Below are 13,294 nucleotides of genomic sequence, written 5' to 3' on the forward strand. Positions count from 1 at the left end.
GATCTGGCAACCCTGCCCTGAGCCTCAACTGTGGATGCGCGCAGCGACATCGAAGGCTCGCCGAAATCGGATGAAGGCGACTCCTCCGCCGGGGCCCTTTGTCGGCATCCCTCGGTCACCGGGCTTCCACCGCACACCCCCGACTGACTCCTCAAACCAAAGAATCGTCCGGCCGTTTCCAGGGTGCGCCATCTTCACGGACCTGCCCCTGCCCGCGTCCGAAGAAGAAGCCGACGCCTCCTGATTCCGTCCTGTTTGTAACCTTCCCGAAAACTTCATCATCATCTTTTTTTTTCTTTTCTCGCTCAGTGTTTCCCCCTCCAGCATCTGCGGTTTTTTGGGCCTTGGTTCTCCAGCCGAAGCTGAAGAATGCACCCCGATGCGGCGATGCTGGCGGCGGTCCTTGTGGGAAACTTGCTGCTCCTCCAGCGCGCCTCGGCACAGAACGGTAAGACCGGAGGTGTGACGGCGGCGAGGACGGCTGGCGGCCGCGGCGGAAGGGTGCTTGAAGGGTGGATCAGGGTCGTGGACGGCGGGGTTAAGAGGGTCACGTCGATGATGCGGGCTTCGGCACGATTTACCGCGTTCCCACGTACACCCGCTCTATGACGCTCTATAACGCCAGTCCGTCCGACATCATGCGCTACGTTGTAATGTACAGTTATGCATATGAAGTTATTATAATGTATTCGTCTCCTTTATATCGAGGTAACCGCTGATCTGGCCTTTGAATAGGCCACCATTAGTGCGTTTGACCTCTAGGGGGTTGCCATCTCTTCTCTTTTTTTACCCCTTTTCTATTGGCTTGCGCACGCCGGGGTGTATCTGTGCTCTGGGGCTGTCAGAATCGAGGAAAAATCCAAAAATATGTGCTTTCAAGACATGCGTTCAGGTCTCACGTCCAATGCTTGTCCAGAGATATATTTTAATGAAATGATGCTGTTTGCTCTCATGCATTACAGCACATATTACACCTCAACTGAATCTATTCATATATTTATTTTATTTTTTTTATTGCTTGACATCCGTTCATGTGAACGGATTCATTCACCTTCATCACTAAGGTGCCATCGTCACTGAGCACACAGGTTTTTTACCAAGAATGATTTTATGTAATTTGTACTTTGTAATAACAAATCAGTAATTGAAGCATTTTACACGAGTAGCTCCGCAGTGGTTCCAACCCAGCCCCACCTTAATGAATGGTCCCGTGCTGAATGTGATGGGTTGACTGGGTCAGAAGAGATTATCCGGGCACTGGGTCCTGCAGGAGTCCTGGAGGAGCTTGTGAGACAGAAACCGCCAACATATTTAAAAAAAAAAAAAAAATTATTATACTTCATTAACAAACTATTATTTCAGACCTGGTAAGATGTCTCGTGCAATAACAGACAAGCACTTTGCGTCAAAGCTGTGGACCCCCTCCCCACACCAACGGCCCCATGTGAAGAATCGTGATCAATTCCAAGGTGAATAAAGCAAAAGTTTAACAAAAATTTTTTTTTTTAATTTTAAATCAGTGACATGAGGCTTTGCTACTGACATTTGGTGGCATTTACGGAAGGTAGGGGGTCTCAGATAAGATAATAGTACCCAGTGTGGAGTGGACAGTAGAATAAATGGACACTTACTCAGTGCTCCTGGTCTTTTCTGTTTATACTCCAAAGGTGCAAAAAAAGAGAAAATGAGAACAAACGTATCAGAGACATGCAATAAATGTCCTTCCTTGTCGCTCTACTGTATCTACTGTTAGCTTTTGTTAGTTTCATTTGATAGGTAACTATATATTTAGGGTCACCAGACATGTCTGGTTAGCTCCACAGCGTCTTGGATGTTGTGCATGTGACCGCATTTAATGTCCAAGCAGCCGCTCGCCGGCCAGGCATCCGGATCGAGTGCCGAGCTTCCGCCTCGGACTCGCCTCCCCTTCACTCAGCTGACAATTACTCTTTATCACATTAGCTTTTTTTTTTTTTTTTTTTTCATCCAACACTAAATAGACTTGTGAGTCATGCATCATTAATAATTTATGCTAATTGAGTGAGACAAGGTGCGACGGGCCTGTGGCAGGGCTGATATTAGAGGCCAAACCCAGAAATCGTTGACACTGACCGCCGTAATTGACTGATGAGATTCAAGTATTTTAATGAGCCGTGGAATGATGCGGAGATGGTTTGCGCGCCGGCCTCCCTGCTGTATCAGGCTCTTAAAAACACGGTGATGGTGAGATGGTGAAATAACATTCCGCATTCGAAATTAAGAAATGTGTTAATGCGTCATCTTCGGGAGACTCTAGCGATCCCTTAGATCCCATAAATTGCACAGGTAGTGTGTACATTTACATTTACATTTACAGCATTTATCAGACGGCCTTATCCAGAGCGACTTACAATCAGTAGTGACTGGGACAGTCCCCCTGGAGCAACTTAGGGTTAAGTGTCTTGCTCAGGGACACAATGGTAGTAAGTGGGATTCGAACCCAGGTCTTCTGGTTCATAGACGAGTGTGTTACCCACTAGGCTACTACCACCCTTTTTGGCGGCCATAGTAGTGGGAGCTGGGTTATTTTGTGAGTTGTGTTCGTTTAGCCGCTGATTCACGTGCGGCCAGGGCACGTGAGTGGTTGGCTACGGCTTGATCGTCTAGACACTGAGCTTCTGATGCCTCGTAAGTATGCCATTGTTTGCCAAAGCCCAACTGTATGCATTCCGGACCCCGCCACGGCATCCAGAGAGGGCTGCTGCCGGCTGGCGCCGCACTTCACAGCTCTCCGGCGGGCGCGTGCCGCGGCAGATTTTGAAGCCGATGCCGGGCGCCGCTGTGTCGTGGGCATGTAACACCCTCCGCGCCGGCGTGTCCGTTTTATTAACGGCATAACCACATCGCAGCCGTAAATGATGCTGGATGTTTTCTGACGAGTTGGCGAAAGAAGTGCGATAATCACTATCATCCCAAATTAATTAGGTTGCGCTGAGCAATTGCACAGTGGCGAGAGATTATGCGGCGCGCGTGTATGGGTGGGGCCGCCGGGTGTCAGATTCAGCAACAGATATCTGCAGGACTGTAAATAGCATTTGCTCCGTTCTGCTGCACGTTTCTATTTTTAGGGCCAAGACACTGAGTGGGGAACTGTGGCTTTAATGTCCTTTTGTGACAGCGAATCCATTAACTCTTAGATCACTGCATGACTGGACATGGAAAATACCTCTGTGTGGATCTGGGGGGGGGGGGCACTATACTGCACGTGAAGGGGCTGAAAATCAGCCCATCTGATAAGGATCCTTACGGTGTTGGACCATGCCTAATCTTCCTTCATGAACAATTCACCAGCCTGGGTCTGAGAATAGCCTACGCGCAGCTGAGGTCCCTTTTTACGAATAAAAGCACGATAGACCCTGTTATTTGTGACAAGCTGAAAGGTTCTCTCCTTTAAAAAACGAATAATGGTTTAAATCGTTCCATCTCAACAGTAAGAAAGAGAAAACATTAGACTTGTAGGCCGTGCATAACCAGACCTAAATATGCCTGGGTTGTAGAAGAAGGGACCGCCGAAGGTAATGCGTTTAAAGCAATGGTGGCCTACTCTCCCACACAGAGTGAAAAAGGTACAAGAGCTGCAGGTCACATATAGGCGCTGTTACCACAGCAATTCTGTTCTAGAAAATTTCTTCTTACTTTGAGCCCGTCCCACAAGAGATTTCCCCAGGACGCGTCTGTAGCTTTAAATGCTAATGAGGAGGAGAGAGGAGGGACGAGGAGGAGAACGGCCTATAGAAGTTGAGGGGACATTCGCGGAAAAGACGTCGTCAACACCATTTGCCAACCACAACGTTTGGCACGAACAGGAAGGCGTTTTTCCAGAAAAAATTCAATGGCTAGAGTCTCGTGTGATGGAAAAAAATATATATAGCCATTGAAGCCATGATGGTTGGTGGAGATAATGTTTTAGGGGAGGGATGGGAAATTCTCTGGCTGGACAAAGCATGAGAAACGGGAGGTAACCTTTGCCCTTATGACGTTGTATGGGGACAAATTCCAGATCCGACCGGCTAAGCAGAATGGCACTCTTTACACCTATCGCCATTTCTAGCCACTGCAGGACCATAGACAGGCTAGATTTCATATTAATGTTCAATAAACTTTAAAATGCTATATTTTTTTAATGCTACAATGAAATTGGAGCAAAAGAGAAACTTGTGAGAATAAAACAGCGCTGCCTTTAGCAGAAGATTTTGTTGGTAAATGAGAGACAGTAGTGCCACACACTGTGGGTGCCTGATCTGTGCCGTCTGCCCAGTCTGTGTGGGCAGGTGTACAGAGCTTCAGTTTGAAATGTAAAGTCGGGCTGTCACTGTCCATTGATTTTTATCTAATCACTCGTTTATTAACAACTTACAACTAATGCTTGCTATAATGCATGTTTAAAACTAGAGAGACAAGTGTCGGAAAGAGACCCAGTCAGTACACACTGCCCTGAAGGTGTCAATGGAGGTGCTACTCACTCACTTTAAATGAGGTGACTTCGTACGAGGCTGAACTGAATTGTGGGTCCATTGTCTCGTGTTCATTGCGGTCCATTCGTGCAATTTTCTCTGTGAACACGTTGGCCAATCAGTCGCATTTATGCAAATGACCTAGCTAGTCAAATTTCCAGTCAGTCGGCCGTGTTGATTGCGGGTTAACCTGGATATGTTGTCATGAGCGAGAAACAAAGACGGTCTGGCAGACACAGTAAACGAAACGTATCTCCGTTAAAATCCGAGCTTCACTCCTATCCATATTACCTGTTCTCATTTTACGAGCGTTTTAAAGCAGTTTTCTCCTTTTCCCTGTCAGTGTTTATCATCTCTAATAGGGTTAAGGAGGCATCCCAGTGTCCGACCCCCTCTTCGCTCCACCCTCTCCGTGGGTTAATGAGGGAGTAATATTTGCTAGAAGCGGATTTGCACATTGAGCCAATGAGGAGGTTATTAGGGTTTCATCCTTGTTAGGAATTGGTCCCTCACATCATGCATTAAACCAGGTCTCCAGAGGCTGGAAAAAAGACCCCTGTTCACAGCCATCATTTCAGGGTTTGAATTAGATATATGAAACTTTAACCAAAGCAAAAATACGTTTTGCCAAATGTTGCCCTGTCCACTTGCATTTCATTTTTTTCCGATGAGACTTCCTGTAATGGCAGAGGCTCATGCAATAGGAAGGACAGGCGTTTAGCTCGGATGATGTTACGGTTGCATTGTAGACAGATGAGGTTACTGATATTGTAGAGTTGCTTTCAATGTATATTGAAAATATTGAAATATATATGTGTATATATATATATTTCTTTAATGTGCAGAGTTGCTTTAATCAGGAGGCATAAATGCACATGCCCTACAAGTCACCCACATGTTTAACCAGGGAAGGGTCCGTGGGGACTGTGCTACCTGCTCGGGATGCTGGGGGCCATGGAGGCTGGATGGCGCTGGCAGGCTGCAGGGTGACGTATGCTGTGCTCCCAGCTCTCGGGGGAAGGCTCTGTTCTCTCAGTGCCGGAGCACACCGAGGGCTGTCATCCATGTGTGTGTGTGTGTGTGTGTGTGTGAGAGAGCTCTAATCCAGCACCATGCTTAAGCCCAGATGTGCCTTGCTAACTCGGCGATGCTGCGACCTTCAAGTTGCCTAATGAGACAATTGAAAGGCTCCATTCTGACAGGGAATTTTGTAGGCTTTAGTGGCGGATTTGAGCTCCTGCCACGTTCAGTTTCATTTCATTTTAAACACCCTTCTCTGAGCACTATCTGTATTCATAATTCATTTTTGTGGCATATTAATTGATCAGAGACTCATTAATGGCGAAGCATCCAAGTCTGCTAGATTTTATTGCATTCATTCCTCCATTTTTTGAAACCACCTCGCCCACGTCAGGGTTAAGCTTGATCTGATCACTACCACCTACAGACTCAACCATCCTCTGTGTTTATTTCCTTCCTAATATCTCCTCCTTAGTAATGACACATATGATGTAGGCTTGTCACCATACTGAAATTTCAAACTCGATACCAATACTACTTTTGCACAAACACAGGGCTTTTTAACCAATTTTTTTTTGCTAGATTTGTCGCGCTTTTCGCCGTGGTCTTTTCCACATCTTTTTGTTTCCCTCGTTCATCTGCTCTTGCTTTTGATATTTTCTAGTGAGCTTGGTGCTGCAGAATTAATGCTGGACCAGCTTTCGGCTGCTGCCATGTTTAAAGTGTGTGTCTCATGTAAACACCGGGTCCTCCAGGTCGCCGGAGGGAGGGCTGCCCGCTGTAAAGAGATTTCCATGAACCGGAAGATGCAAAACGATACCAGTGCCAATCGCAATCAAAACCAATACTAAAGATTGGGATAGATTAGTATCTGAGAATCAAGCTTTTTTTTACAGCATTAATATGTTATTATGATCAAAGCTTGAGGGTGTCATTATAGATCTGAAATTGCACTTTTTTTCATATATTTGTTGCCAAATGGCGACACAACAGGAGATCCTAATTTAGCACTTGCCGTACCACTTCCCATGACAGAGGACAGCTGTTGTAGGTTTAAGTTAAAAATCAGACAGGAAAATAACCCATCTGTCATGTAACACAAGTTAAAAATATGTCGCAGCTCAGAACCGGAATCGGTGATGAGTATTCCCGCGGTAACGAGAGTGCAGACAAACAGGAGCAGGGGAGGAAGGAGGAAAGGAGAACGAGCTTCCGGATCTTCACATCTTCGTACCTTCATATCTTCTACATAACGAGGGGTATGCAATGAGGCCATACACTGCTCACGTCCCACAGACCAATACGAATTTTTCAGCGTATTTGAAATAATTTGCATAGTTTCTGGGGAATCTTTACACACCACAAATATCAATATCTGGGAACCTCAATATGTCTTAGTCCGATCATTCAAAAAAGGATTCACAATACTAAAAAAGCACAGTTGGTGTGTTAAAAAGGCAAAATAACATATCCGTCATCATTCCATATCAGTCCTTTCTGTATTGGACCATTATTGAACACCTCCTGCAGGTACAGTTCATTTAACGCAATAACAGGCCCAGTGGTTTATTTATTATTATTACATAATTATTACATATTCTTTCATATTTTGTCAGATTTTTTGAGAATGGGCTCTCTCTCTGTCTCCCTTGGCATGTGAGGGCCAGATCATTGGGCTGCTGTGTTTTTTAATGATGATGGAGAGAATTGCGTGTAACCGCATCAGACGTGTCAAAAGAGGCAGCAACATTTTAATAGCGGGAACGCAAGCAATCTGTTCAAATATGAAGTCCATCACATTCAGACAGATAAATGCACAGTTTTTTTTTTTTTTTTTTTTACTGCCTAGCACGCGATTGATCTGTAACAGCCTGGAGTATTACAGAAGTATTGCTCTGGGGTTTGAGTGTCTTTGAAAATAACATGGACGTGCTCTGCCAGTCTCCACCTTGCTATGGTGCATTTTATTTATTTATATCTGTAGGTCAGACCCATGCGGGCAGTAAAAAAAAAATTGCCATTAATTTATTTGATGAGTTAGCACATTCATTTTGGCAGCCTTAGTATGTAAAACTAATTTTTGCTGATTTTATGCTCACTTGATGCATGAGCTGATAAAATGATTATGTCTGATGATGTTTAATCTGGGTCTCATCTTGGCAACATGACCACTGCCAGTGAACAAACAGCTAATTAATGACCGTGTTCATGAACTGTCTGTGCCGATTGATGCTTAGCGCATTTTTCGGTGTTAAATGTTGCTCTAATGGCTCATTTATTGGCCTTCTGGTCTTTTGGAGGACTCCTGGCGCAGTGATGCAGGGTGCTGTTCCGGGAGGAGGGACAGTCGGTTGTATCTGGTGTGACCGCACCCTGTGCCAGGGCCTGAGGTGTGGTCAGTGTTCTGGAACATAATGTCCACGTGTGATCAGAGGTGGGCTTTTTGATTCAATTGGCTTGCATGATGTGGGCGGGGAGTGACAACATTGAGCGATTTTGACCTTTCTGAGCAGCCAAATGTGACCTACAGAGATGCAACCCTCATGTCTCTTACTAACTATGCCTAGGCGTATGCACAAGAACAATATTCTGACCTTTCAGATATAGTTGTTATTATTAATATTGAGAATAATTTTTGAATAAAATAACTGTTATATAGGTGAAGATGTGAGCCTGGTGTTGGTATAATATATGTATCACTTGCTCCATTAATAATAATGAATGAACACACACACCTACAATTTCAACTCAAAGGTTGAAGGTCAAATGGGTTAAATCCTCTTGATTCTTCTATCACCTTCTTTTTATCTGATATTTTTTATCTGTGTTTGTCTCACAGCTGAACTTCAAAAGAACTGTTTTGTATGAGTTACAACTGTGAGAAATAACGGAGAGCAAGAAGTCAAGCAGGTTGAAGGCTTACCCCACTCTAAAGAAAGCCCGGGGATCTGTTGTCAGCGAAGCACCTTGTTATGGTCAGGCCATTCGTGAGTCAGTCTACACACATACTATGTGAGTCAGGGCTCAGAGGAGAGCAGACCTTGGATTGCTCAGCTACGTTACTCACACACACACACACACACACACACACACACACACACACACACACACACACTTCCAGAATAAACAAGTGAGATGCTGAACTGAAATCAGACATACTATATATGTACAGTACTTTGCAATATACTCATGAAAACAAAAACCAACACACAAAAAATTAAAATCTGCACTAATTACATTTTGTGTATAGCAAGAGAGACTCTTATCTTTTTGTTCTCCGAACATCAATTCAATATTGTTTGCCATCTGTAGAAAAAGTCTTGTAGGGGATTATTCGCTAGTGTACACTTTATATTACAGCCCTTGTTACATTAAAACACCTTTACAGTACATATAATACAAATACAGAACATGGTATTAAATCCATTAATGTTTTAGGGAGTGTTTAATCTCCTGAATTCACGCATTTTAGTTCCATAGATGCAAATATATGCTAAACCAATATGATTGTTTTTCATTACCCGTGTCCTCAGTTTAGTTGCTATGGCACGCAACTCCAGTTTACACCCACCATCTTTCTCCCAACGGACAGCCAGACTACGTTCGGGCGCACATCACACCTCAGCCAGAATTTAACTCAGCCCCCAGTGTACATGCACTCGCTGTACAAATCCAAACCGCGTATTCAATTTCCTACACACCCCCGGACATCTGAGGGCAGCACCGGCCCAGTAAAAACAATCATGCTGACGCCCCACGAATGCTATTGATCTGAGTGTTGATTTATTTTTTCCCATAGAGCGTCCCGAATGGAATGGGGATTTTAGAAACGTAACGTTATTTGTAAGAATACTGTGAAAATTGTCTATTTCATGCTCCATTGTTAGCTGGGCAACATACAACAGACAAAATAGGAAAATTTACAGCTGACACCCTCCCTCAACCCTAGAGCCCCTACAGTAAAAAGGAAAAACCTTGGAAGGAACCCCCTCCCTCCAGGTAGGATGAGTCTACTGTAGGGGGAGTTCAGGGTGCTGGTGACTAACAGGCTTATCAGGCTGATGTTTGTATAATTCACCAGGGGGGTTATATTTAAGGATGTGCAGATGGGCCCTTCAGACTTTGGTGAAATCAGCATATGATGCAATTTATCTGCACAAAAGTGCGGCACATTATTTTGTAAACGTAAAGACCACTGGCTCCTGAAGGTCAGATGGGGGTGGATGCGCCTGGCTTATCTCCAGGGAGCCGGTCGCGGCTGTGCGAGGTCACATTGAAGAGCGAGGTGCCGATAGAGGACTGGAGGACGAGGTGGTTGCCGGGTGGGCTTCAGTGGGCCATTAACCCGTAACACATTTCCACTTCTTCTCCTGGATTCTTGCTTCAGATTCTTAATTCAACTGCTTTACTCATATGAGTTTCTGGCTGCTTGTTCTTTCATTTACTTTGAATCATTTTATTGATCCAGTTTGATTTACCCTACTGCATTCCCTCTTCATCCCCTCCCTCCCTCTCCCTCCTCCACCCGCCCCGCCCCTCTCCCTCTCCGCACATTCTTCTTCTTCAGCTGGGTTTGTGAAGTCGCCCATGTCTGAAACTAAGCTCACGGGGGATACCTTTGAGCTGTACTGCGACGTTGTCGGTAACCCCACGCCGGAGATCCAGTGGTGGTACGCTGAGATCAACCGGGCCGACTCCTTCAAGCAGCTGTGGGACGGCGCCCGCAAGCGGCGCGTGTCCATCAACACGGCCTACGGCGCCAACGGCGTGAGCGTGCTGGCCATCACGCGCCTCACGCTGGAGGACTCCGGGACCTACGAGTGCCGGGCCAGCAACGACCCGCGCCGTAACGACCTGCGGCAAAACCCGGCCATCACCTGGATCCGCGCTCAGGCCACCATTTCCGTTTTGCAGAGTGAGTGGGTCTATGTCCTGTAGTACGTAGAGATTGAACCCCCCCCCCCCCTTCCCCCACCAACACCCTCCACCCCCAACCCAACCCCAAACACAACTCTGCTCTTTGTTTCAGCACCAAAAATGTCGAGATCTCCTCCTACGCGCCTGCCATTGTTCAGTCTGAGTACAAATAAAACAAAACACCAACAAACCCCTTCTCTTGTCATTTGAAGAATTTTATTGTTAGAATTTTTAATCTATCTATATTTGCACTTTTATGTTTTTTTTTTAATCCAGAACAGACAAAAAAGTAATTTTTTTTACCCCTCTTCCCAGTTTTAATTTTATTATGGTCATTTTCATTTTGATCTGACATTGAACGTGCACCCCCCCCCACCCCAATTTTGAGGATTCACTGAATTCAGTAGACAATTCAGCCCCTCCCCCCCTACCTCTCGCTGTGGATGACCACAAACCCAGTATCCGTTCTTCTCTACCCCACCCACCCCAGCTGTCCCTCCCAACATGAACGTCACCCCCCGGCTCTCCTGTACTTCCTCTGTGGCTTCCTGTCTCACGTGTCTCCTAGCTGTCTACTTGTTTATTTTTAACCTGCTTCTTATTTCTGTAGTTGAATGTGATTTTTTTTTTTCTTCCTTTTCCCGTCGCTCATTTACCCTTTTTCCCTGTTCATGCCTTCTGTTGCGTTGTGTGTGTTTTTTTATTTACTTCAAAGCCCACTGCAGTCTACAATCCCTGTGTAACCTGTAGGCCTCACAGCGCTTTGAAGGTGTGCTGTGCCATTTTTGTTTTTCCCTCTATGTGCTTGTTTCCTGGTGAAGGGTGGAGGGGAACGTGAGAAGAAGACACAAGGAAGGGTCCATCCTGGTTTAACCTGCCATAGTAAAAAAACAAACCAAAAAAAAAAAGGCCACCACAGACTGCGTCCTATCGCAGTGCTTCATCAATGCCACAAACCGCCATTGTTTACTCCTCTGGGGTATGGAATGACCCTCACATGGTCCAAGGAGGACTGTTTGTGTGTATCTGTCCTAAACTGGAGGGAAGCAGAGTAGCTCCGGCGATCAGTCTTTTTACGGACTCGCCCGCGTAAGACCTTGTGCCTTCTTTTTTGCCTTAGTTGTGTGTATGTGTAGTTCCATCAGTAATGACATTATATACACATGTCAGCCCGAGTGTGTTTGGGGTCAGTGCTTGGTGGAACGGACCCCATCACCCCATGAACTGAGTCACTCTCTTGCAGTCAAAATGCTGCAAAAAAAAGGCATTCATGCAGTGCACTTAATTCACCTGCGGAAACAAACGGTCAAATGGACCATGTCATGGTTGACCTTTATTTAGCACAAAATTGACTTTTACAACTTTCCCATCAACTTACGTCCATCACTGAGTGTGAAAAATGCCTTTAAAGATGCCACATATTCTGTCATTACTGAGACGCAGTGTACATATAAATATATACATGCTGTACACATTATGACATGTATATAACATGCTATACATGAAGAGAGCGATGGAACTGGAATGTATAGTTTGTAACGTAGAGACGTGTTACGATATGTACTGTAGTTCTGTGTAGTTCCTGTGATTGTGACTACATCTGTTGTGTAGAACTTGTTAACCCTGAATGATGTTAACAGAAACAATGGTGTATGTGTTTGAACATGATCTTAGCCTGATGTATGAAGTCTGGCCTTTTAAGAACTCTGGATGCAAATGTTCTGTCCACAGTGGCCACGCCCTTTTATCGACGTCACTGGATGCCACTGTTCCACCTGCAGTTTTGTCTGGTAAAGGAATCATGTCGAAGCGAGCCTGGCAGCATTAATTTTTTTTGTGTCAACAGGAAACATCAGACCCCAGCGCTGCTGGCCAAGTAGGTCTCCGTGGAGACGCAGTTTAATTCATAGGGCAGGTCGCAGGAGCCAGAGGCATAAAAAAGGGAGAAAAAAGCAGTTTACTGATCCTCCATTTCTCCTTTTTTCTTTGAGCAGGTGCCCTCCAAATGACCTTGGTGGAAAGCAAAAGGCTTGAGCCTTCAAACAAACTGATGTGCCTTTCTGCCGTAGCTATTAGCTTTCTGAATGCTGTATTGTTCGTGTCTTTGTGTGCTGTGAAAATGCGGCACTAGAAAGAGTGAGAGATTAAGTGTGTGGGCTTTTTTTTATGAATGAGTGAACAGGATGATGGAGGGGGAAGCTGAGACTTGGGTTACTGCTGACAAGTGAAGGTCAGAGAGGAGGAAAATAAAAGAGATGAGGAAGCAAGTTGGCAAAATAAATATATATAGTAAAAGAAAGACATGATATGAAGAGAGAGGAAGACTCTGGACATATAGGTCCATAGGGGAACTTGCCTTATATGACACTCCAGAGGTCAGTTATGTCAGAGTCCAGTCCATCAACCAGTGGCAAAGTGAGCACGCTCCTCTTCCCGCTGTCTTTCAGGGGGGTTCCTCAGAAGCCCCGCCCCGAGGCGCAATGGGAGGAGCTCTGTGAAGCTTTTGCCTGCAGACAGCGTAACAGGCTGGCTGTACACTTGCTTGGAGGGACTATTCTGATTAATAAGCACATAAACATCGGCGGCACTGTCTAATTAGTCGTCGTGGCTCGATGACCTACTTTTGTTTGGCTCCACTTTGGGTGCGTCATCTTGCCCTCAGCCCAACTTTTTACTTACATTTTTTTATTAAGCAGGTTACACTTGTATCATCTTGTATCCTCTCCTTATGTTTTCTATTATCACTATTTACGAAAGATTATTACCAAAAACACCATGTCATGAATATTTTAATTGACCAAATATACCCTAAATATGGAAAAACTAACTGCATATGTTTCTGTTTGTAGGAAATTGAATCTCCC

At 45.1% G+C, this 13,294-nt stretch overlaps 1 protein-coding gene across 2 annotated transcripts in view; it reads left to right on the top strand.

The window, feature by feature from the left end:
- The window catches only part of LOC114766411 (neuroplastin-like), a 26,578-nt gene continuing 13,284 nt past the window's right edge, over positions 1-13,294 (top strand). Inside the window, exons 1-3 of one of the 2 annotated variants that reach the window (XM_028957180.1) lie at positions 1-183; positions 310-448; positions 10,081-10,428. In XM_028957180.1, coding sequence (XP_028813013.1) covers positions 370-448; positions 10,081-10,428 — 427 coding nt within the window. In that variant the 5' untranslated portion in view covers positions 1-183; positions 310-369. The remainder of the gene's footprint in view (positions 184-309; positions 449-10,080; positions 10,429-13,294) is intronic. The other variant, XM_028957181.1, reaches the window with a different exon arrangement.

This window comes from Denticeps clupeoides, chromosome 16, assembly GCF_900700375.1.
Source record: "Denticeps clupeoides chromosome 16, fDenClu1.1, whole genome shotgun sequence".
Lineage (NCBI taxonomy): Eukaryota > Metazoa > Chordata > Actinopteri > Clupeiformes > Denticipitidae > Denticeps > Denticeps clupeoides.